Below are 25,767 nucleotides of genomic sequence, written 5' to 3'. Positions count from 1 at the left end.
CAAAAGTGCAATAAAGTTTTACTTTAGCCTCAGTGAGCATAAAACTGCAAGATACACACTGGGAAACCAGGCAGGGCACCAGCCTGACTTTCCTACAGATCTGTCAGTTAGTCCAGGAAATAAATGCTGCTTTTTTGTTCAAAGGCTGAAATAGACACATGGGCTGGTAATAGATGATATCAACAGAATCCTGGCATCTGTATGAATTATTTCTGTGCTCCCCTTGATTCAGCTAAGGGTCAAATCAGGCTTTTGTCAAACTGAGGAACCTGATGTAGCTGAAGGTGTCCCCACTCACTGCAGGGGGTTGGACTGGATGAGCTTTGAAGGTTCCTTCCAACCCCAACAATTCTGTGAGAAACCATTCTCTGTGTTCAGTATGTGATTCCAGCCTCAGGACAGGACAGGACACAGCTCAGACCCCGAGGGGTTAAGATGAAGTGTCAGGAATGGTGGTGGGCTCTGGAGGGAACCAGAAGGGTCGATTCCAGGGAGAGCAAACTCAGCATCCCAGAGCTGCCGCGGAAGCTGATGCGGAGCGAAGGGATGGGCTTGGCAGGGCCTCTAGCGGCCGCCTCCTAGCAGTGTCCAAACCTCTCGGCAGCAGCTTCTAAACAGCTCCAACAACCCTGGTCTCCCCCAGTCCTGAACCCACAGGGCCTTTTTAACATTGGTCACAGGTATCCAACCCCTGGGATACAGCCCAGGGCAGCTGTGGGGCCGCCCGCTGCCACTCCCATCCCCTGAGCTGTAATTTCAGAAGAGCCAGCGGCTGTTCCCTGTCACCACCACCCTGCTCCCCACATCATAAACACCCCGAGGCAGCAGAAGTTTTCCTGGCAGTCCTCAATTCCCCTGGTGGTGGTGCAGCAGCAGTTTGAGCTTTCAGTCAGATGAGCATCGAGCACAACGAGCAGAGGCAGCTTCACAGAAACCAGGAATAGCATCTGGCAGACAGGAAAGATCAGCCAGCCCAAAACTGGACTGGAAAAAAAAAAAAAAAAAAAGGAAAAAAGGTAGAGCCAAGTAAAGCCCACAGACACCAAAATCATGACGACCATAAGTAAACAATTTGAACAGTCTTGTCCAGAAAGCAAAGCCCATGGGAATGCAAACCAGGCTTCCTTTGCAGAGCTCCTGAGTATGAACGGATGAAACAACTCAGCTCCTGTGATTTCCTGTTTTGTAACCACTTTTAAAATCCACCGTTGTGCCAGCAGCTGAGTAGTCCCAAATCAGGATCAATCAGCAGAGATATTTTAATTTCCTGAATTTGAAGTATTTCCTTCCCTAATGTCTCCTGTGTGATTATCAGTTATGTTATGAACTGCCAAATGTACTGCTTGGCATTAGTAAGGAAGGCACTTAATTTTTCTCTTTTTGTACCCCAGTAATACACTTCCATGGGTCATTTTTATCTAATGATTTTTTTACACTGGCAAGCGCAGCTTTGCAAAGCCAAGCTTAAGGGATTCCTTATTTTGAACCCATTCTGTGTAAGGGCAAGTTAAATTCACTTTGTGCTTTGTTTTCATTTTACTACCCCATGCTGTAGAACTAATCCCAGTGCAGGGGTCCAAACAACTTTCTGTGTCACTGAACTCTAAGATGATGTTTATGGTATTTTCTATATAAAATTACTCGGCCAAAGCATATTCACAATGTGTCACTTGCACAACTTAGACCCTTGCCTGTGTTGCTCATATTTAAGAATTATACTTAGCCCTTAATGGGAATGCTGAGGCTTGTGTATGGATTACTAAACTGCTTTGAGCAATCTTTTAAATATTCATTTATTTTGAGAAGAAAAAAAAACCAAAAAACCAAAAAACACAAACAAAAACCAATGAAAGACCAGATCCAGTGAGAAAGTGTCAGTTTGGGAACAAAGCAAAACAAGAGAACAACCTTACCTCACTAGAACAAAGTGGCCCCAAAATTCCTCATGCTCTGAGGAAATGTCCTCGTGTATGCACTGCATGGAAGGGAAAAGCACAGACAGAGCCAACTCCTGACAGCAGCCCCAGCTTTGCAAACAAGGCTCTGACATTTCCAGCTATTAATTTCTCTAATCACTGTGCAGTCCTGGCCTGCAGGAGCAAGGCCATGCAGAAGCTCACCCGCAGACTTGCAGCACTGAACTGTTTGCAGTTCATTTATGGATTATAGTGGCACGTTCTTGGTGAGTTTGTTTGTCACAGAATGAAAAAAGGCTTTGGCTCCATGCAGAAAAATGAACTTCTAATGGTGAATCCTGTGCAAAGGGGCAGCAGCCCTGACCTGCTCTGGACTGTCCCATCTGGGAAGATGTTTGGACACTGAACTCCCATGTGTTTGGTCCCAAAAACATCTGGCAGGGAATTTAACACAGAGTAGTGCAAAACAATACATTTTATTTGTTCACAGTTAAACACAAGCAACTGCCTTGACATTTTAGAACATTCTAATAAGGACAGCAAAACCTCCTTTTGGTTTAAATTCTCTTTAGCTTACGATTGTACCATTTCCTTGTATTTCATATTTATGGCATTTAATGTGGATTGTTTAACATGCTTACAAAGAGCGAGGCAGGGAACAGATTAACTTGACAAAGACAGCAATTTTAGATTTAACTAAAAGCAGTCAGTTAAAAAAATCTGTTTCCACTTCACTGATGGGACCCCTTCAAACAAACTGCAAGTTAACTACATACAGCAGATCCATGATTTTTAGACTTAGGAAAGAAAATTGAAAAATTTGTTCCTCCATAATCTTTGTGGTCCATAAACAAACCTAAAGTGGTTTCCATTACTATCCTGGTGCTAAAATCCTGTTTAAAAGAAGAAAAAAAGCCACCTTATCAAAGAGCTTGCGTTGCTGCCAGGGCATTTTTGTGACTGACACAAAACCTGCCTCTCCTGGGAACGCCAGACCCGGGCTCGGCAGAGCAGGATGGGAACGAGCTCCTCCAACATTCCCAGCTGAGCTGGCCCATCAGGCTCTTTGTGTGCAAACCGTTCAGTCCCCGGGCTGGGATCCAGTGGGGAAGGGGCAGGAAAGCTCCAAATCTTACCGAAACACGCGCTACCACGTTTGCTACCACTACGTCTGAGAAAGCCTAAAGACGCCGACAAAACCAGGCTGCCACTTACAACCAACTCTCTACTCTCTACTCCATGCAGAGTCAGCTTTGACACAACCACTGAAGTTCACCTCTACTCTCAGAGTTCGGACTGACCAACTGAAAGGACACGGAGAATAATTTAAGACAGGCAGAAATGTATTCAGACCTTGGAGTTTCGGAGGAGGTGGGAATGGGAGGACGAGCCCTGTCAGGAATGAGCTGAGCTGCTCTGACAGCCTCGTTCCCACCCGGGCTAAGAAGGGATTTGAACTACAAATGCAAGTGTGCTTGGACTTGATTTCTGTGTGAGGTGGTTCTTAAACAGCAGCTGCCACCCACAGAATGTTTAGGAGAAGAGGCTACGAGTGATGCAGGGGAGCTGTGAAGCCTGAACCATCTGAGTACACCTGGACCCAGCCACGTGGGACATTTAAAACAAGCACTGCCTTCCTAACAGCAGGCCCTGTTCTGTCACGAAGGAGATTGAGTCTGACCACTGGCAAGCCCTGATCCCACAATCCTCCTTCACAGAAGGCTCATAATTGACTTAAAACATGATTAACACCAAAAGGCTTCACGCCAGGATTCTGATTTCAGTGTGAGCAGGGTTCCTCCTCAGCCTTGTCATCTAAAGAAGTAGGATGAGGGTGAAGGGGAGGGACCTAGAGCCAAACTGACACTGCTGAACTCAAAAATGTGCTGCAATCTGAGTAGGAGAGCACTCACGTGTTCTCCAAGGCAAGCCTGAAAAGGCATTGTCAGGAAGAATGAAGCCAATTTCTTTGACTCAAAACATGGTGGTCTTGTTCAAACCAGAAACAAAGGAAGGAGGGTGAGGCAGCACATTTCCCTGATTAGAGAAGCAAATCCTCCTCTGCAGATTTCATAAGCTTGGAATTCTACCTCCATGTTCTGCATCCTCTCCCTATTTGAGTAAAGCTTCCTCTTCCCTCTTCTCCCACCCCAACTGCTTTCTCATAGGAACCAGTGTGAGGTCAATCAGGCAAACATTTCAAACACCAAGAAGATGTGAAGCTGGTGTTTTAACAAGTCTTCAGCATTTACGGTCTCTTCTGCATTACAAGCTCCAGTTCCTTTTTGTCTGTTCAAATGTAACTTCCCAGGAAATGTTAAGGACAATATAAACAATGATCATGAATTAGGGTGAATGAATCATTTTGCAGAGGTACAATGTTCTTTAAACATTTGGGTATCCAGACTCCAACTTAATGAAGATTGGGCTCTGGGGGATGTGGGGCAGTGGACAGGCAAAAATAGAGAATGCACTGGAAATCCTAGTGCTGCTTCTTTCCAGGATGAAAGGAACCGAAGTCACCTGGAGAGGCAGCACAACCAACTGCTCTAAATGGGAAGCTTGCAAAGAAATACAAAGCATTCAGAGTAAACTCACAAATGTTAATTTGGCCTCATATTGCACTCAAGTTCATAAACGCAGCCACTCAACTGGGGGCAGGGAGAAAGGGAAAATAATACTTGCAAATGCTAACAGTTGTCCCTTCAAATTAGTACACGCTGCTAAGGATTGAATTTGAGAAAGAAGCAAGAGTTAGGCTGGGCATTTTCAATTCCAGACCCCAAAATCCACTTTGCATTCATTCAGCAGCCTCCTTCCGTTCCTGGCCATCGATCCTGCTCCGCTGCATGAGCCACTGCTCAGACCAAAGAAACATAAAAGCTTTTAGTTAAACTTGCACTCACGCCTCCTGTTCTATGCCAAGAATATGAAAATAACACTGATTGACTATCTTCCTCTTTAACTGTGGTCATGATGAGTTTCATTGTAGTCCATGATATGAAGCTGTCCAACACTGCTTTCCTGGAGCTTAGGCGAGAGGTTTTCGGGGCTTGGAGGGACCTTTGACTCCATGCTTGGATCTTTACACAGTTCAGTCTTTAGGGCATCAGAGAGCCTGTTGATGGTGACCCCCTCCTCATCACACTGGCTCTCACTCTTGTTGCGAAATAATTCTCGTGCCTTCATTCCAAGGAAGCTCTTGGAGCTGGGGAGTGAACCTACAGTCAGTGGGACAGTAGTTGAGGGCTCCAGCAGCACGGATGTCTCCCAACGACTGCTCAGCCTCTGGTTCTGGGGTTTTTCTGGGGTGGAGAGCTCGCTGCTGCTGCCCCCCTTACTGCTACTGCTGCCTCGAGTGCTGGGAGGTTTGGTCTCTCCATTTCTACCCATTGTTTCTTCACTGTGTCCTGCTGTATCTTCATTACCACAATCCAGCCTGCTTGGGGAAGAGAGAGGACACAGTGTCAATGAATCACAGTAATTAAACAGTGGAGGGGGAAATGCTGGCCAGGGCAGATTACTTTGATTACTTTCCCTTTCTGCCTCTGGGAATGTACTTCAACAGGTTTCCTTTCGCAGTTCTGGGGCAAAGCAGGAGAGATGGGGTAACCAATGTGTCACACACTCAGCTTTGCAATATCCACTGTTTTTAAGTCCAAACCTGACAATAATCCCACATGGGTCTTGCAGATTTCACACCACCAGTCTCACCTTTCTTCTGCTGCTTCAGCTGCTTCTGTTTTATCATCTTCAAGTTTTTTCAGTAGGCTGCTCTTCTCCAGCCGCCCAAACAGATCCAAGATCTCCAGCTCAAATGCCTGGGTGATTTTTTTCTGGGCCTTGTACCTGCTTTCTACTGCCTGCAGCTGACCCCTGAGCAAAGAGAGAAACCACAATGTCCAAAATCTCCAGAATCTGCCTCAGCTGTGACAGTGCATCTGTCAAAGCACAGCTAAAATGTTACATAGGAAGCCCCTACCTTGCTTGGATTTTAACATCTTCCAGGTATTTCTTTTGCTCCAGGAAGAGGTGGTCCTTTTTTGCAAGCTGAGATTCCAGTTCAGCTATCCTTTTCTGGGAAGCATCAAGCCTTTGGCTTTGCTGCTGAACACACAACTTTGCTTTCTCCAGTTCTTTCCGATAAGCAGCGTGCAACATTTCAACCTCCTCGAAGCAAACAACACAATGGTAAAGTCTAATTTGATCCTCTGTTATTTTTATTGGTGTTTAGACATGTTTCTGATGTTATAAATAGGCACATTTTAAAGCAAGCCAGAATAAAAGCAGCATTTCTAAAAACAGATATAGAAAACCAGCCCTGCTGAGGATGTACACTATTAAAATAACTACACATCACTGGAATTTATTAGCACATTAATGTTCCTTATGAAAACCTCTTTTCATCAAAGCACTCTTGCCAGTTCTGCACTGGATTAGAGTAGACAAACTATTTTAAATCCATTTTTCCAACATGACCTTCATTAAATACCAGTAGAAGACTTTTTTCAGTGTATTATTCACCTTCTTTAATTACGTGCTCTCACGCAGGAACAATTATATTGTTGTGCAATTTACTTGCTTCTAATTAGAAAAAGGTTTCTTTGAAGTCAGGAAGTAAAACCATATGAACCACAGAAGTTTCAGTGAAGTTACTGTTAACTTTTAAAAGGAAAACGACTGAGTGGGAAGGCTGAGATGCTCGTTTTGAAGTTACACCTCACCAAAACCCGTAAAATCCTTGTTAAGGATTGTCTTTCCACAAATTCTGGCACTACTACCCTGCACTATCTTACCAACAATCTGCTGTCAGTTACATTTGAGCACAGTACAGTCTTGGCTTTTGGAAAAGAAATTGCTAAGAATTTACATCAGTTGGTTAAAACAGACCCCAGGTGTACCCCAACAACCCCTTCTTAGCTTTCAGAAGGGACACTGAAGATACTCCTCAAACCCACAGGGCACAAAACATCTGAACAGAAGATCAAACATACAATCAAATCCCTGAAAATCAATTTCAGAACACAGAGTCTATTAAGTTACAAAGCCTTTCCTTCTGGGAACTGCTGGATGATGACCTCAAGGGAGATCTCCCCAAAAGTCCTCTGCACTGGTACCTTTGTAGTGTCTGTGTGCTTGTGCTGCAGCTGCTCCACGTACAGCTCATTGACCTCCCCAAGAACCAGCAGCTGCCTGTTCAAGAACTCCATCTGCTGTTGCACTGATTCACTGTTGGAAAGCTGGGAAGGGAAATGGAACAGAATCCAACATTGGGATGAACAGGTCAGGAGAGTCACAGCTGACAGGCACTGTGTTCACAGGGTATTTTTATGGAGAAGGGAAACAAAGGCTAAAATACAATGCTTCATAGGTAAAGTGTTAAATAAATTGTTTTCATAAAGAACTTTTCATTTCCATTCAACTTATGATATAAACAATATCTCTCAGTTGTCAAGATTTAGCAGAGTTTTAATACAAATTCATAATGCTCAATCTGCAAATCCCTGCTGTGGAAAAAGCCAAAATAAGAAGTTTCAGAAGCCCTTTAACAGAGTTTAGAGTTTCTTCATCAAAATACATTTTTCTGTGTTGTTTTTATGTAATTAGTATCACACTCTATGGAGCTCAGCACAGGCTTCTTTGAGTTCAAGAAAGAAAAAGCACCTGATGAAAACTATCAGATAAAAAATTATCAGCAAGACACAAAGGAACTTTGGGAACACTGACTTTTCTTACCTTTTGAGAAACTTGGCTAAGCAGCAATTCAGTGTGACACACCTTGTTGTTTGCCTTCTTTAACTCTAACCTCAGATCTGCTATCATGTTCCTGCAGTCTTCCAGCTTGGTCTGTTCAAGTGACAAAAAAAAAAATCACTCAGGGTTCTGAAACTTCACTAAGGACAGCAAGGGCCCAGAGCTGGGAGGCTGTAAACGCCCAGCACTGGAAATCAAGTTATACTGACCCCTCCAAACCAGCTAAGAACCTGCCTTTTCCCATTTCCAAGCTGAAGACAAGACAAAACAGAACTATAAAAGGATGATATTAAATTAAGCACTTTCAATTATGCACTGTCTTATTCTGAATCAGGACAATATTTCTAATAAAAATGTGCAGCTTTCTCTCAGGTATTTCATGCCTTGTTACAAAGAAGGTTATTTTTAAAACCATTAAATAGACAACAAATTTGTTGATGCTTCATACCTGCAATTCCTGGCTCTGGTTGTAGAATTCCTCCCGGTCGTGCTGCAGCTGTCGGATCTGGCTGTGAAGCTGAGCCACAATATTATCATGTTCCTCCTGAAACTGGTGGTACCTTGCCTGTTCTTTCTGCAGACTCAGTTTCAAGGCCTGGATCTCCTTTTCCTGCAGTTTCAGCTGATCTTTCTGTCAAGAATCCCACACGAGGCATCAGACAAGACTCCTACTTAGCAGCTAGGACATCTATGCTCAGCCAAGCAAAGCTGCCATTACCAGCAATGCAGGAAAACACATTTCCACACACACAACATTTTATACAGAGCATGTTCTCAAAGCTGTTGGGGCTTGGCTTGGTTTTGGCTGAAAAGGAGATGAAATGGTGATAAGGGTGGACAGGCTGAAAACTCACAGCCACATTCAAAGCATGAATGAGCAATAGGCTATTTTCCACTGCCTCTCATGCTTTCAACAGGGACTTGGGCCCCATAGCTGAAGCAACAGTTCATCTTCCAAAACCTACTTGGAAGTTTATTTTTGGCTCTTATAGTTAATTATCAGGTGAAACTGTTGATGGAATTAGTTATAACATGAAAATATATTATGAAACACACCTAAATCTGTACTGAGACATTGTTCAGTGTACTTATATCTTCAAATTCTATCACAGTGAACACCTCTGGAAAACAACACTTGAGTTTCCAAAGCTTTTGCTATTAGTCCTCATCTGAGGAGCAAAGGGACAATACTTTATCAAATATGCAGCAAGGTGTTTAGCCAGGCAGTGAACATCCACTCCACTCACAGGGAAGCCTTTACCACTATCCAAAGGCAAGTGCATGAAGGATTCAGCTGCCTGCAGTCAACTACAAACTACCGACATTAATGACAGTGCGTGAGTCACTCCTCAAACATCCACTTCAATAAAGCGACAAATGAGGTTTCTTTGTTAATTGAGTGGTACCAAAAGACACCAGCCTGCAGCTGCACTTTTAGCAGCACCAGTGTGTCCCAGCCACTGGTGGAGCTGCGCCCCTGCTCACCATGGCAGCATTGTGCTCCTCCAGAGCCGTGGCTTTGATGACTTTGCGCAGGAGTCGGCGGTTGCGCAGCGCGTGCTGCTGCCTCTTGAAGCGCTCGTACAGCAGCTGGTTGTGCAGCAGAAGCAGCTGGTTCCTCAGGGTGTGAATCTCATCCGAGGGGGGAGAACCTGCAGTGAGACAAAGAAGAGGTTACTGAGCTGCACTCTCTGCTTTATTTCATCTCCAACACAAAAATCATAAACATTTTTCCCAAAGCAATGGATATATGCCTCAAATGGATTGCTCCTTTGATTAAGGAAAAAAAAGCCAAGCCACCATCACCACAGAAGCCTCAGAGCACAAAACTAAGACACACACATAAATAACCATAAAAACCATCAGTTTTAGATTGAATCAGCAGTGAGAAGGTGCAAGGATCTGTCAGATGACCAGCAACACTCTGAAGCTTAGCAAGGCTGAAATGGTAAAAAGCAGAAGTGTCTAGAATTTTGCACTTTTCAAAGATGAAAAAAGCAGCTCATCTCTCTGGAACACAGCTATTTGCTAAGCAGATAAACCATAACTTAGTGGAGGGCATCATCCTTCTGCAGCATTAGTTAAAAACCCACAAGCAAAAAGTATGCAGGTCATTGTTTAAACAAGTCTAATAATAGAGGAACAGATTGCCAAAACATGAGAAATCTCCTCACCTCCAAAGTGAGTCCAGTCAGCAGATTTGCTTGGCAGAGACAATCTGAAAAAAAGAAAATGCAGCATTAACAGGTAAGTTTAAGTAAAAAAATGGAACGTTCACCTCAAAAGAGCTTATAGCCTGGTAAAAGTACAATTAAGGTCAGTTGGTATAAAAAGATTAGGGAGGGACTGTGCAGCTGCTTTTTCAGCACAGCTTAAAATTAAGCCAACACAAAAAAGAGTAACAATAAAGTCTGCAAAGTAAGAGTTTCAGTCACCTACTTGTTCAGCTCCTTAGTGTGTGCATCTGCTCCTTGCTGAATCAGCCTGTCCAGCACTTCCACGGGTGAAGTTGAGGACATACAGTCTTCATCCTGGGTTCCCTTGGCTTTCTTTAGCAGCTCCTCAGTCTTCTTGCCAACAAAGAGGTAGGCAGTCTTTGGTAATGCAACCTCAAAGAGGTGCTCATAGAGGGGAGGCTGCCCACTCCCAAACACCACTCTCCTTTGTGCTGGTACTTTACAAGGGCTGGGAGTGAGAATACTCGGCTCCCCAGAGGTTCCTTCCCTGTTCCCAGCAGGGCTTTCCCCAGGGCCTCCACAGGGCTTGTCTATGGGAGTAAACGTTTGTTTGGGTGTTTCCCGTGCACCCTCAGGCCCAGACTTGTCCAGAGATGTTAAAGGCTCAGAGTTCTGACTGTGTCCCTGAACACTGGAGGCTGCTGAGTGGGTCTTCTTCTGAGAGCCTGACAGACTTTCGTTTGTGCGGTAAAACGGGGAGTCAAATCCTCCTCTAGGCACCATGTGTTCAGCATCGGTGGTAATCTCGGAGATCTCTTTAGATATTGCATCTGAGGAGAGGGAGAGCACCATGATGCATCTGTATTTCAACAGGACAAACATTTCCTTAGCTAAGATGTAGGTAAGGAGAGCAGACATTACCTTCCTCTCTGTCCTTCTCAGCGCTATCTTCAAACGACAACCCACCTAAAAACTCTGGAAGATCACTTAAGGTTACTGAACTTTTACTACTTGGTATGTCTGGAAAAAAACAGAAAACAAAAAGTTAGTTGTACAGGTGCTGTTTTCTCCAGCCTTAGCACAGCACAAAACACAAGTCTTACTGCTGCAAGGTCCTCAGAATAAAAGCTTATCCTTCCTTCAGATGCTTCCTCAGAGGAGGAAGGTATCTGACTCCTGTTCCATTCCACATGGAAAACAGGGATCAGTAAGAAATCAGTCACAGGTCAGTTCTGATCCCAAAATGTAATTCTGTAAACTTAACATTTGCTATTGCACAACCTCTGCGAGGAAGGTTGTGCTGTTTGCAATTTAACCCATTAAATAAATAAAATAAGGTGGCTCCTGTGCACTGTGACTGCTCTACTTCCACATTAGCATTAACCTCCCCTTTAGCTTCTGAGCTGGCTCAAGGACACAGCACCTGCCTGAAAAAAGGAAGTTTAGCAATCTGATGTAATACGAGCTTGCCAATATGTGGCTACTGATCAAAACTGAGACAGCAGCTGTGGGATACACACTGCAGGATAGAAATCTCATGTGCAGCTCAGTCACAGATCAGGAACTCAGTGAAAAACTTTGCCTGCTCATAACTTGGAATTCAGAATATTCAGATTCCAGTGGTACTACACAACTACCATGGAAAACCAGCTTTAGATTTCACTATCATGCCCACTTTGAAGATGGTTAAGACTCACAGCACAGAAGTCTCAAATACAGTTCCAAAATCCCTTTCTACAGCTGTCACAGAGGTAGATGACAGAGAATGGAAAATGGAATCTACATTTACCTACTAAAAGTTGAGTTCCTCAACCTACTGATTTCAGTATTCCACAGGACTTTAAAATAGGTTCAAGTACAGCAATATAATTGTAGATAGAAAACAAAGTTTTTCCAGAGGCCTTTAAGAGGGAGCATCATATCTATCCTTATGTGCAGCCTTACAGTTTGATCCAGACATGTGAGGATAACTTGCTGAAGCACAATTCAATATACATCTTGCTGCTTCTAATAATCATCCTCAAAGAATCAACTTTTATAAAAATAGATATCCCTTTTCAGCCTTCAGCTTATATTTGTATTTTTTAAATATGCAGGAGAGCAAGGTAGAAAAAGAATCTCAAGTTGAACATGAATAGTTAAATTGAAATCAGAAGCATCACAAGAATGTTTTAAGTTGAATCACAGGTTGAGGCAGGATCCTGGAACTACAAAGAACTCAGGGGGGAAAAAAAACCTGTGGAAAAGTGTTTGGGAATTGGAACAAGTGTCAACAAAAACTGGAGTTGTTTACAATAGGTTGTAGTAATGGGGAGAGGAAAATGGAGTTTACCCAATGATTTATCGCTGTTTGTGACATTTTGCTGTCGGTACAGTAAAGGCCTCCCAGAATCTGGTTTGTCCTCCTGGAAAACAAAAGAAACCCAGAACACATTAACTGCCTTAGTTTTCATTGGCAACTGTGCAGTTGGAAGTGGCAATAGTTGTCTACACTTAGAAGAGTTTTTGCAGTGAAATGCAAAAATTTTTTATAAACCACCTACTCTGATTTTTCTTTCTCAGTTAAGGTCACTGCATTAAGGCAAGTCAATGAAAAAAAAAACAGATTAGTTCAGCAGAAGAATTTTGTAATACCTTTTTAGGAGGTGTGGCAGCAGCTGAAGGGAGTGAAACATGCACAAAGTCATCTGAAGTGCAGGGTGGAGGAGGAGATGTGGCTGGTGTTCCCAAAGGTGTTCCTTTCCCCCCTGCTGAAAAGGAGCACAAGTTCTCTCAGCAGGCTCCCACTTCCTCCTTTCAGCTGAACATTGTATGTGAAGAATTGTACATTTAAACACCACTTCACAGCATTTACTTCTCAAATCTCTTTCAACTGTTCATCAATACAAAAGTGCAGTTTCACAAAAGTTGTTTCAGACTTTGGCACTGAATTCACAAATTTCCTCTCAGTTTGCATCAGCACTGCTCTAGGCGAGATACTCAGTTCACAGGAGAATCACTCAAGCCTATCTACTGGCATGATGTGGCATTCCCATTTAAAAACTGCCAGTAAAATTTACAGCCAGAATTTCCAGAACAACAAACCTTGAAGGCCTAATTCCAAAATGCAGCACGTACCAGATGTGCCAAAAGCTTTGCTGCAGGGTTGTGGTGCAGACTGGGATGACTCTGATGGGACAATGCCGGGGGACGTTGGTGGTGTGGTCATACCACACACTGCAGAAGGGCTCCAGATGGTGACCTGTGCACAGAGTAAAACACAGCAGAGCTCAGAAAAGGAACATGTGAGGCACCTGGATCCAGGTCTTCACACAGGAAATCAGGCAGAGATTAAATGTGAAACGAACACCAACTTCTGAAGAATTCACAGCACAGCTCAAAACCATGGATTTTTAAGACTGGCACAAGAAACTATGAAAGTGCAAAGAATGAAAACTTGCTGGGCTTCATCTTCTGCTTTACCTGCTGTGGCTCAGTTGACAGCCTCGTGGACTGTGGGCTCAGAATCTGAGGTAGCTGCCCTGACATTTGTGATAGTGTTAGCCGAGGAGTGGAATATGGGGTAGAAGTCCCTGGAAGTTAAATAAAAGAGAAAATCAAAATTCCAAAGCATCCAACACATCAAATACAAACCCATGATTCTTCTGGCTGGGACTTAAAGGCTTTTAATCAAAGCATTTCAAATCCATTCAACATGCACATTTGTAGCTAGAGATTTTTCTTCCAGCCCAAGAAAATATCTATTGAATACATTATACTATAGCTTTTTTTTTTTTTTTTTGGTTGTTTTGGGGTAGGGAGGACAGGGGATGAAAAGACAATGTTGAGAACACGCTGTATGTCTGCATATAGAAAATATATCTATGTATTTATTTTTTTAATGATGGTTTGTTTCCTGGTGCCTAAGAATCAGACTTTAAATGGGATAAATCAGTGAGATGGGGTGTTTTGCTCTAGGGCCAGTTCTTCTCCAGCAATTGGGTATTGATTAGCCATCAGGCAGGTCTTACCATAGCTGCTCTGTGTGTCAATGTAAGAGCTGGCACTGGGGTCAGTTTGATGATGTTTTAAGCTTGTGCAGAGTTTCCGAGACACAGAGTAATAACCATCTTCATAGGAGGCTTCTGCAGGGTCCAGGGAGATTTTGGCACATTCTATCACAACATCATGAGTTTCTAGCCTTTTCCACCTGCAGACAGTTTTTGGATCCAAAAGAGTAAGTTAGTCAATTATTGTTAAAAACAAGAGTTCCTGGAGATAGGAGGAATTGGCTTGTAGGATGGCTCATTTGTTCCAGGCAGCTTTGCATGCTCCCAGCCAAACTGGAACAAGGCACCAGACAGAAATTGCAACCAGATGACTTGTGAGAGGGGGTCTCAAAGAGGAGACAAACAGCTTTGACACAGAGATCCATAAAGGTCTGCCATGGAGCACTCTGGAAAGGAGGAACAGCATACGAAGACTTGGTTGATCCTGAGCTTCAGCAGCTGTAGAAATCAGCTCAACTACACTCAGATGTTGGTAGTCAAAATTTAGACATGCCAGCAGTGAGGGAATCTGTATTATTTAAGCAAACACTGTCTGCAATGCCAGTTTCAGATCTGTGTTTTTTCTCCCAAGTTTGGGGAATGTTTTTTACTATTACTACCTCCTTCATCCTGAGAACTACTTCTCACTGAATTAAACAGCCAGATTAGATCTGTCCAATATTTCAGGAGATGGAAGTTCACTGTAAAGAAGAGAAAGCCCAGAAGGCTGTCTATGAAAGGCTGGCTTGCTTTGGAAAGTAAAATACTCTCTGTCCAAGATACCAAGAGAAGGCTTCCACTGGAAGGTTTGTGCCAATTGTGTTCCTGAGTGGTGCCACCCTCCCCCCTGCAAAATTGAGCATTGTGACATTCAATGGGTTCCCAGTTAGGAGTGATTTCCTAGTGGCTCTGAAAAGCAGGGCAAGAGCACTACTGTGCAGCAACAAGAGTCAAATTCTCCTCTTCAGTGGCTGGGCCTGTGGAGACAAGAGAAAAGCAGCAAGTGGTGCTGCTGCAGGCAAATGAGCCTATTGCTAAAGAAAACTAATACAGCTGATAATGTTAACACATACCTGTTAAAAGAACTGATCTGTTAAATGAACCAATATCTAGGTACCAAAACAAAACACACTGAAGCCATTTTAAACACTTAAATCCCATCAAATACTTCAAGAAACCCAAGGAATATGACCCAAACCTTCAGCCAATGAAGCATCTCTGGCAGTTTCACTTTATTAATTATAGGAAAACTGTTTTAAATCTTTATGAGGACGTTTGATCATTAAGTCATAAAAATAAGATAAAGTAAAGTAGAAGACAGATGCCATCCCAGACACAAAATGAATTTAGAACCCCAATATTGTTGTTAATGACCTTTCACAACAGTTTCTGCTTGTTCATCCAGCTGTAAGCTGGGATGAGGAAAGTCTACATGTTTACCTGGTGCACCTACAAATCTGGGTGGCAAAACACCCCCACACAAACTAATGCTGACAGAAAAGGTTTTGCTGCAACCTTCTGAAATAATTCCACAGAAAGCTGCTCAATTTGAGCCTTTCCTAATAGCAGAGAGAACATATAATACCTTCGTGGGTCCAGTTCATGGTCCTTGGATCCAGTCACTAACTCTGGATGAATACGCACATGTTCCATCATTGGCTGGGGGGAAGGAGAAGGACTTGTTATCAGTGCAGCACCTTTGGATTTTACTAAACCACACAAAGGTGATGAGCAAACTACTGATGCCAATAGTTCAGAAAGTTACATTTAACAGATAAGGTCAATACACATCATCACAGCTTCACAGCTGTGATACAGAGCTTCAAGAGTTGATCCCAACTGAGCTTTCAGTCAAATCGCTCATTTTTATACGGTTTTGTCAAACAGCCCTCAGCTGAACTGGCAAATTAATTGTATTAAATCAGAATATATAGCTATAAATTCCTTGCCTCAGATAATACACAAATGAGCAGCATTTTACCTTGACTACTTCTTCAAAGGTCTCCAGGTTTTCCTTCATACTATAGTGAGAGCGCAGAAAGGAGACAAAATTGCAAGGATACATTCCATAAAGACGATGAAAGAGGGAATAAACGCTGGCATGAAGATGGACAAGATAAATCTCTGCCACATGACCTGGAAAAAGTAGTTAGAATATTTTTCCTTACATTGGAGAAGAGAACAAAAGTTCTAAGAATGCAAACAAAGTACTTTTAAATTTGAAATGTTAACTGGAACAAGTCTTCTGAGGTACAAATAGTCCCTATTGAAACTGTGAAGTCTTCTCAGAAAACAAGCAACACTTAGTCATCAGCTCACAACAAACCCAGAAATTAAGATAAGGACCACTAATTCCAACCAGTGTGCTGTCATTCTCAAAGCACAGCTTTGCTTTTATTCAAGTTAAAACCTGAAACTCCTCTAGGTAGTGAGCCTGAGTAAGACTGACTGAATGATTAAAAAAGGAAACTAAGGTTTGTTTCACTTCAAAAGGTTAAAAACTAAAAGCTTGTAGCCACCAAAAGCAATCACAACAGACAAATCTTAGAATTCACTTCAGAAGTTCCTATCCTACTTGTAATGCAGAATGGCTCTCTAAACAGCAGCTCTATGTGCTTAACACAGCATTTGTCCATTCAGCCATGAACCACACTCCCAGACACTGCTGGTGTCAAGACATCAGACCCCTTACAACAAATTCAGCAAAGCCAGGGCTCTGAGAAAACCAGTTTTATCAACCTTCATAACTATTGATAGTTGCACATTAAAATAAACTCTTATATATGTTGCTTCTTTCCTCCCCCCACATTTATATCTGGGAATATCAAATTCCCCAAAATCTGCCTGAAACATTAGCATTTTCCCTTCTCTCTCCATTAAGATCAATCTGTTTTTCACTGTCATCAGGGCAGTACTTTGATTCAGTGAGATTTCATGCAGTAGCAGCACCAAATGGAAGATTCTAAGAGGCTTCTAAATTCTGAGGAAAGAACTCCCCCATGCTCTTAAAGAACAGAACAGCTTGTGGGCTTAACACATTATTTTCTGTGTTTAAATAATCTCAGAACACTAAGAGTCTCACAAAACAATGTGCTCACCAACTGCACACCAGTCAGAAGGATACTGCAGACCACAACTGCATGCAACAAAGTTGAAATCTCACCTGGATTCTGCAAGCACCAGGCTGAGAGACGCCCAAAGATACCAAAGAAATCATGAAGGTACTGTTTGCCAGACTGAGGAATCATTGGCAACATGGTTATTAGCACTAGGACACCTGTGGTGAGTACTACTACATCTGTGTCAGTCTGCAAGAAGGGAAAAAACCTGCATTAGTTAAATGTGTTGAACTTAATTTTTTCCAAGGATGAAGTGAACATTGAATCATCATCATGGAAAAAGTTCTCTATTTGAAACACTCCCTCTGAAACCTACCAGAACTTAATGATCCAAGATTGAGTTTTTTCATAAAGAACAATTGAAGAAAAAACAGATTTGGGATTCTTGCTCCTACTCTGCTGCTTTTCTGTATAAACACCTGGCTTAGTTAAAAAGGGAACATCATCACAGTTCCACAGCTGAGTAAAAACAATTACTGGTATGTGAAGCATCTTATGTGCCACCTTCCTTCCTTCCCAGAGCTAAACACACACGGCATTCAGAGGCTCAGAAACTGCAGATCTGATCAGGGTGTTCAAGGGTGTTGTCCAGTTACCAGCACAGGGGTCAGAAGCATTTCTACTAAACCTGGCTGCTGGAAATTTCACCCAGCAGTAATTGAAACAATGACTAGAACACCTTGGCTTGTTCCACAAGAAAGGGATGTGGCAGTACAAACCTTTGGCTGGATGAAGCAGGAAGAGAGAATCAAATGTTAAGAAAGGACACAGAAAATGTTCAAACCCCTTCCTTGCTTCCTCAGTTTAATGCACATTTTCCTTGGCAGCTCCTGTGCTTTGTCAGCACAGGGTTCACAAAGCACTGGTCAGGCTGTGGGCAGGTGCTCCTGAGCTCTCTGGGTATCTCCCGGGAGCCATTCAGTCAGTTTTTAGGGATTTATCCTCCTCTGTGTGTCTACAGCCTCTACTCTCCCTCAGTCACACAAAAACTATCAGAGTACATTTCCTGTCCATCCCTACCCTCTGTCCACATCCCCAGAACTTCCACATCTCTGTCCTACTCCCAGCAGCTTTCTGACACACTTCATTCCTCCCTCAGTCACACTGCAAAGTTCAACAGATCTTGGCAGGCACGACAGGAGTTCCAGTAACAGCAGCTGGAGCTGCTCCTTTGGCAGTTACAAATTTGTGGTGGTTTTGTTTTGAAGAGCGCTTGACTGCATCGTGCATTTAAATGTGACTTCATAACTAATGTGGATACTTCACTATCATAATTAATTCCATTACTGACAATGCATTCTAGGTCTCAAAGCCCTTTTCATTCCTTATTCACTGGTACAGTGCTGTACAGTATTATACCTGATCAATCTGCAGATGAGGGAAAGAACCCACAAAGCTTGGGGGAACAGCTACCTCCTTGTAATCCAGCATGTCAGTAGCTAAGAAGGGAAAGTCTGCTAATTCCAAGATAATTTCACCTGGGAATAGACCATTGCATGGCCCATCTACACTGCAAGTAGAGGACACACAGATTCAAACTGCACCAGTGGGAAGTTACTGTATTTCTCATTAGGTTCACATTCAAGATATCCACCATCCTCACCAAGGGCCCTCTTGTCTTTAACTTATTTCAGGAAAGTTTTAATAAACATTCCTAACTCACAGTGACAGTGGCTTTTAGAAACAAGATTGTCAGCAATAACAGCATCAGCACAGAGTATCCAGATGATATTAACAGCACTGTGGCTTAACTAAATGACATCAAAACAGGAATCAAAGCCTTGCATCTGTATGCAAGTTTACATCAGGTGTTTTATAGACAGCCCTGACAGTTCTTACCTTGAGACATTTAAGTAATGAAAGCAGGAGAGGTGCTTGAGAAAGTTTGTGTTTCCAAGATGGCTGTCGTCTTATCACATGTCCCAGCAGAGAGAGGGTAGGTAAACGAGTAGCAGCTTTGCCCATATAATCATTAATTTTGTCCAGTAGATGCTGACAAAGGATTTTGCAGAGAGTGGTAGAAAAAGAAAGGTACTTATATTTAACTGCTCTATACTCTTTTTCACCAGTCTATACTCAGCAGTTTGTCAATATGGAAACTATGGGCATTTTACAAATATATTTTACAAATATACAAGATCCCAGAGGAAATAGAACTCTGCAATAACTTTGAGACTATTGGTAGACAAATGCAAACTATACAGGCTAGAAGCAGTCACTGCACTTTGAAATGTTTATAAGTAAATAATAAAAAAAAAATCTGGGCAGCAGCCAATTTACAGTGCCATTTCCAACCTGTTTAAAATCCTTGCTTGCTCTCAAAATACCCAATTTGTTTTAGGCTAACACATCCTGCAGCAGGAGCACTGTAAAGGGACAACATTAATCCTCCAAACCCTTTCCTTTATAGAGGTTCTTTGCTTAATTGGGTCAGTTTAAGCAACTCTTAGAAACAGAGACCTCTGAAGTTTTTCTTAAAGCTTAAACTACTCTTACTACAGAGATACTACATCTCTACAGCAAGCTAATTCTACTCCAGAGTGGAACCCCTAGAGTTTTAACGGATGCTATTTAAAGGCTGCTTCAATACCAGGCTAAAATCTGCCATAACAAGATTTTTTTTACCTTGTCATGAGGCTCTTGCAGAGTGGACAGAATATGCAGTGCCTGCTGAGAATTGGTTTCCAAGTAATAGTCCACCAGGTTGTTGACAAGCATAGGCCCACGGTCTGTCAGTTTGGGGACAGCAAGGGAAAAACCCAAAAACATTCTCAATACACTAAAAATGAAGCACTTGCTACAAGGACATTGCAGAACTTTTCAGCAACTATTACACAATTTCTAATCTAAAGCAGTCCTTGGTGTTTAGCAGACCTTTGGGAAAATGAGACCTCTCAACTATATTTCCTGGTTCCAAACCATTCAAGTGATTGCATTCAGCTCAGGGAAAGGAACCAGTTTTTTTAACAACCAACAATTCCTGTCTAACCATAAATCCCCAAAGGTAGCTGAGCTGCAAGAGTGCTTTACCCAGTAAAGTGTTCAGGAGTGACTTGATGTTCTCTCCCTTCAGCAGATAAAGGAGAGCAATTTCAGGGACAAGGACACTGGCAATGCTCTCATGCTCTGAAAAGGCTCTGTCAGCACAAGTGATGCCTCAATCACTTTTCACAAAGTCTGAGTCTGTTATTTGTTTGGGACTAGGATTTTTTCTTTTTTTTTTTTTTTTTTTTTATTCTTTTAATTAACAAAATCCCACTGGTTTCCATAATGTGGGTGACACCTAATTCCTTCTAGATATACCTCACGAAGAAAGTCTCATCACATTTGAGGCTCTGCCTCAGGAAAAGCCAGTCATCTTGTAATAGTGTTTTAACAATTATGTAACAGACCTTCCAGGAGCCATGCCATTAAGCAAAATGGACTGAAGAGAAGCCTCTATCCTTAAAGCAATTTCAAACCCAAATATCAAGAGTTTCTTTCAAGCTGCATTTGCAAAGACAGTGTTTGATAGAAAAAACATCCCACATCATTCTACCTTTATTGATGTGAAAACAAAACCCTTCCCAAAACTACACAAAAGGATACATACCACAACTGAGATTATCTTTGAATGCAGCTGTTATATCTTCCAGGACACCCAGAATTGGAGAATCCAGCATTGAGAGGAGCTCACCAACATTTCCTTGCTGTGCCATGATGCACGTACTGACATGAATGTGGAGGTTAAAACTTCAGGAAGTTCTTCATTGGTGTCTTTCTATCAGACTAGGAGAGAAGAGACAGCAGATGAGTGAACTTTTTCCCTTTCCATATAAACCTCTGATCTCTCCTATTTCTTTTCCACGCAAGTGCCCATTTAACACTGAGAGGATTGTGAGGGTTTCCACACCTGCAATAAAAGCTGCAAGAGTTTCCAAAAAGCCAATGAGTCACAAGCAGGGTTTTCTTCGTGTTTTTCACAAGGACATTAATCTGTTTTGCAGAAGACCTCAGTATCTACACTGTCCGAGCACTCTCTTACCACATTTTTTTAATCTGCTCTCCAGGTCAGTAAACTGAAACTAAAGTTTTGAATAGAATGCAAAAAGCTGCCTGGAATCCCTCCATTCCTGAGTTCTTACAGCAACTCCTCCTCAAACCACCTTTCCAGTTCTTTGCATAAGACTAAAAGCTGGAGAAAATACACACCACCAGATCCTTCTCCACTCCTGTGACCAGGTCAGGAATTCACTGCCCTGGGCTCTGCATAGTTGCACTCAAGAGAGATTTGGGCTCTAAGACTTTGCAACGTGGCCAGGCTGCAGCTGTTGGGAAACTTAAGCAGGGCTGCTGCAGCTGCTGCTCCTGGGCAGCCTGAGCAGCACAACACACTTTGACTTCACTCATGTGATTTGTGATCACAAACTCTGCAGTGCAAAAACTGCATAAAGCACTAAATGCAACAGTGTGCAGGTAACAACTGCACAGGGCTAAGTAGGAGCAAATCTAAGCCATGTCAGGCTTTTAAAATGGCTTCTTCCCATGTACCAGCACCAGAGGGGTTCAGGTGTCACACTGACCTACCTACCACAAAATGAGTAAGTTTTTATTTCATCCAGAAGAATCCTATACCAAACCTTTCCCAGTGGAAGAACAAATCTGATTTTAGATCACACCTCATATAATCAGCAGGGTTTCTTCTTCCCTCCCACTCCAAGCTAGAATACATTTTTCACTTCCCCCATGGAAGGCAAGACTGACACATACCAAGTTTACACACAAAATTGTTTTTCTACTGCAATTGTGTTTACAGCACCTGTTCTGTGGATGAGCTGAGCTTCTGTCTGCAATGCTGTCAGCCACACACCTTTCATGATCACTAATAAAGAAAAACCAGAAAGAGGTTAAGAAAAGGCACAAGTTATTTCTTCCTTATCACACTAGGTATATGTTCAGAACATCACTAAGTTTTTTACACAGAACACCAGAGTTGTGCACTCCCTGCATGAGAAGTCAGCCCTCAGTCTGAAAAACACCAAATGGTGCTGCAGTTGCCCTTTCCAGAGCTGTCCACAGGTTAAGCTGTGCAATTACTTCAAACTAGATGGTTTTCACAAGACCATGGTTTTGTACTGTGACCCTTCAAAAGCTGCTAAAGTTTTATTTATGGCAGGTAGAATCTTACACAGAAAGGATTCTTCTCTATTCTGAACATACAGTAATTAATTTAAACCTTTAAATTCTATTCAAAACATTTTTTAGGCATTAGCCAAGGACCACAGATCACTGCTCTGTTTTAAATGATAATGCTATAATTACCTATATACATATTACTTTCTTGAATATTATGTTTAACAAAGTCAGTGGACAGCAGGAGTTAATGTGTCCACCAGTAAACTTTGTCATTTGCAACATATCACTCTGCAGTTGCAGAACTGCCCAAGGTCACTTTTCTTAGTGCCACCAGACATCAGCTTACTTAACCTGGCACTGATTGCAAATTCAAAGGTGATAATATGGCACCACACTCCCAACTGGCATTTCAGTAGCAACAAACTGGGCTGGAGCATTGCAGCAATCACCACTGCAGAACATAAAACCCCTCACCCTCGGTTTTCAATGATCATAACTGAATAGTCCAAATGAAACTCCAGGTCGTGTACAAGCAGCCAGCAGAGTCTGATCACTGAAGTGTTTAGATTTAAAGGCTATTTCCTTTCTAGTCTAATGCTGGCAAAATGCTAAACCTGCAGACTTAAAACTGGCTGGTAGTGTGAGCAAGACTTGGATAATAATAGAATACAGACTTGGGGTGAGGGAAGTTGCTTTCTACTGAAAGTAGAATGGTTCTATGCTTCTCATAAAATCAGAGCTGGCATTTGTTGTGGTTTAAGATTTTGGTTTGGGGTTTTTTGTTGGTTTTTTTTCCCTATATTGTGCAGACTCCCAAGCTTCAACTCCTTCCTCAAAGCACTTGCTGTTTAGAAGACAAACAATGCTCAGAGAGGGACACCATCCTTTCAAAAGGTTTAAAGCCACACATCCGTGCAATCTAAGAAGTCAGCCTTCCACCGTGTTAGTCATTTTGAGGAAATCAACTGCTTTTTCCATTTCTAGTAATCATTATAATATTGAATTGACTCAATGACTGCATTTGCAACATTGTATGGGGAAGCAGCTCACTCCAAGGAAACGATTCCTTCATTTCTGAGAACACATCTTTCAAACAGGCCTTGCTGTCCCCCAGGTTCTATCAGGACACAGTCTCAGCTATGGTTAAGCAACAAATTCACCAGCTTCCTAAGCAACATGACTTAGTTGTTTAAAGTATTGTTAACAAAAGAGATTCATGGCCACACCCCCAGAGCAACTGCAAGCAAAACCTGTTTTAAGAGTTAAAGCAGCAGAAACATGAGTCTCTGCTTTTTTACCCCATAAAAACCTTGTCAACTCTCTTCTCTTTGATTCCCATCCTATACCATGAAAAGAGTGATTTTTTTTTTTTTCTTATTTTCCTTGAGCAATACCATTATATTGGACCAGATCTTTGTCACACCAGTAAAACCCTCAACAGCAGTTTCACTGATTCTGATACTGCCAGAGGAAAATCTGCAGCTTGGTGAAATCATAAAACACATTTTGGAAGTCAGGTTCTGCAGACTGATGGGGAAAACCCCGGTTAAATGTTGAGTAGGTAAGAGGATTTCACACTTCGTGCCACTGTGCTGGCATGCACAAATCCTGCCATCAGATAAGGGCGAGGCTGATAAGGGGAGCTCAGCCACTGATAACACCACACATGTAGGTAACGGATCTTTTCCCAAGCTCCCTGACTAAAACAGATGGCTGGAGTGACCTTGTGCCAATAAATCCAGCAGCGTTTATTTCAACTTTTCAATCGTGCATTGGAGCTCTTTAAAGTAGAGCAGTCTCCACTCCAAAAGTATTCAAAATATTAATAAAAGTATTTCAAAGCACAACTGAAAATGGGGCAATGTTACACACAGGTATCTCATGAGGTGGAAGTTTATGTAAAGTTACACCAAACCAGTCAATGTTGTCACCCCACTGTACACAAATGGCCACAACTTTAAAAAAGCAAATCACTGCTTTCTCAAGGTGAAGTCATTTGTCATTTTAAATTCTAAGGAAGACTGAGATGCTCCAAATCTGTGCCCAACACAAATGAAGAAGCCAGGAAATTCCATCAATAGTCTTAAATCATGTCACACTTTTTTCAGGCAAAGGCAGCTGAGTAAGTAGTTTACAGGCAACAGGCTTTTAGTCAGAAAAGGCCGTGTTCTGGCAGATGAAGTTCAGCTCCGTGGTGTCAGTGTGATTTATCACAGTCCCACCAGGAATTTGTGATGTGATTTTCAAATCTTGTACATAAGCACAGGCCAGGTTAAGGGGCTCCCATCACCTTGTGAAACAGCCACTGACTGTGAGGGTATTTTGTATCTGGAATTGATACTGGTGCTGTGAACAGGACATCCTGACACCTTTACAGTAGCACATCACCAGCACGGCTTTCTGCTCAAATACACAGTTACAAGATGAGCCTCTCTAATGCTTCCATCCCCAGATATTGCAATCATTCCCTCATCAGAAGAATTTCCACATCCTTGCAGCCATTCCTGCAACTAATAGGATTAAAACAAGTAAGTTTTCCATGTGATTTGAGTCACTGACTCTTCACGAACTTTTAAAACTAGTTTTATACAAAAGATCCAAAGTACTTGGTTAGTAAAGCATAGAAAAAATACAGTTTAAATACCTTTTAAAATGCAGCATTTTTGATCTCACTGGAAAATATCACACCCACAGCACTTCTTATACTCGAGAGCATTCTTTAAGATATACTTAGTAAAAAAGTATTAAAGTACCAATACAGCTTTGGAGCCATCTTAGAGAAAGAAAAGGAGAAGCCAACAAGCCAAGAACCAAGTCTAATTTTTTTTTTCAGTAGCTAATTTAACAACACAAAACAGTTTAAGCTACAAACTAGAGACAAAGGGAGAGACTGTAGAAATATTCATTGGAAAAGGCTAAGCAGAGAAAGAGACAGCAGAGTATTCCCAAAGATTATGACTTCTCTAAGTATTTCTGTCAAGAGAAGATGTTCTTCTGTTCAGTGTATTTTTATCCCAAGCCAAATGAAAAAGCAGCTGGTAGTGCCAGTTATGCTGCTCGCAGGGGTGGGGAGGAGGGGGACACACCACAAACACACCCTCGGCCTTTGCTGTGACAACACCCAAATTCACACACCAGGAGCACCTACTCTGGGGGAGGGGGATCAACAGCAGCATTTTACTCTCCTCATTAAGCAGAAGTTACATTTAGGGTGTGCCAATAAATTGTCATTGCCCCCTCTGCCCCAAGAGGAAAGGGGATTTTAGCACCACAGGACCAGAACCTCCAGATTTTCACTTTTCCATCTGATTTCTATTGCAGGTAGGGTCAGGTCACATCCCCAGGTATTGCTCTGGCAAAAGCCATGAACGAGGACGGAAGGATTTTACAGCAATTGTGCTCAAAGAAAAATTCAGATTGACAACACAGCAGCCCTTTTCACTCACATCTTTGAAATGTTGGTCATGAAAGGATTAAGCCTAACCCCCTCCCTTTCACCACACAAAAAACTGAAGCCCATTTTATGCTTCCTAACCATGCCCAATCTTACATTACCCTCACAGTTAAACTGAACATTGCCATTATATAAGTGACATAAGCAATGAATGAAAAGTTCCAGCAGGGAGAAAAACCACTGGTGGCACAGGAAAGCAAGCAG

The 25,767-nt window shown here is 42.3% G+C and overlaps 1 protein-coding gene across 10 annotated transcripts in view; it reads right to left on the bottom strand.

Annotated features, from left to right (window-relative positions):
- Nucleotides 1-2,373: 2,373 nt before the first annotated feature.
- Nucleotides 2,374-25,767, bottom strand: part of TSC1 (TSC complex subunit 1) — a 28,959-nt gene continuing 5,565 nt past the window's right edge. For 4 of the 10 annotated variants that reach the window (XM_053961781.1, XM_053961780.1, XM_053961782.1 and 1 more), the window contains exons 2-23: nucleotides 21,793-21,855; nucleotides 20,587-20,762; nucleotides 19,620-19,723; nucleotides 18,834-18,986; nucleotides 17,039-17,183; nucleotides 15,857-16,011; nucleotides 15,461-15,534; nucleotides 13,858-14,036; nucleotides 13,310-13,419; nucleotides 12,965-13,088; nucleotides 12,482-12,597; nucleotides 12,180-12,252; nucleotides 10,769-10,867; nucleotides 10,110-10,677; nucleotides 9,845-9,888; nucleotides 9,156-9,322; nucleotides 8,119-8,301; nucleotides 7,653-7,763; nucleotides 7,034-7,156; nucleotides 5,899-6,086; nucleotides 5,631-5,792; nucleotides 2,374-5,358 (exon numbers count right to left, since the gene is read on the bottom strand). In XM_053961781.1, the coding sequence (XP_053817756.1) occupies nucleotides 4,878-5,358; nucleotides 5,631-5,792; nucleotides 5,899-6,086; nucleotides 7,034-7,156; nucleotides 7,653-7,763; nucleotides 8,119-8,301; nucleotides 9,156-9,322; nucleotides 9,845-9,888; nucleotides 10,110-10,677; nucleotides 10,769-10,867; nucleotides 12,180-12,252; nucleotides 12,482-12,597; nucleotides 12,965-13,088; nucleotides 13,310-13,419; nucleotides 13,858-14,036; nucleotides 15,461-15,534; nucleotides 15,857-16,011; nucleotides 17,039-17,183; nucleotides 18,834-18,986; nucleotides 19,620-19,723; nucleotides 20,587-20,692 (3,465 nt within the window). In that variant the 5' untranslated portion in view covers nucleotides 20,693-20,762; nucleotides 21,793-21,855 and the 3' untranslated portion in view covers nucleotides 2,374-4,877. The remainder of the gene's footprint in view (nucleotides 5,359-5,630; nucleotides 5,793-5,898; nucleotides 6,087-7,033; nucleotides 7,157-7,652; nucleotides 7,764-8,118; nucleotides 8,302-9,155; nucleotides 9,323-9,844; nucleotides 9,889-10,109; nucleotides 10,678-10,768; nucleotides 10,868-12,179; nucleotides 12,253-12,481; nucleotides 12,598-12,964; nucleotides 13,089-13,309; nucleotides 13,420-13,857; nucleotides 14,037-15,460; nucleotides 15,535-15,856; nucleotides 16,012-17,038; nucleotides 17,184-18,833; nucleotides 18,987-19,619; nucleotides 19,724-20,586; nucleotides 20,763-21,792; nucleotides 21,856-25,767) is intronic. The other 6 variants (XM_053961783.1, XM_053961784.1, XM_053961785.1 and 3 more) reach the window with 5 other exon arrangements.

The sequence above is a fragment of the Vidua chalybeata genome, chromosome 21, assembly GCF_026979565.1.
Source record: "Vidua chalybeata isolate OUT-0048 chromosome 21, bVidCha1 merged haplotype, whole genome shotgun sequence".
NCBI lineage: Eukaryota > Metazoa > Chordata > Aves > Passeriformes > Viduidae > Vidua > Vidua chalybeata.
The sequence above is the reverse complement of the archived record's forward strand: the minus strand, read 5'-3'. Positions and strand labels throughout refer to the sequence as shown.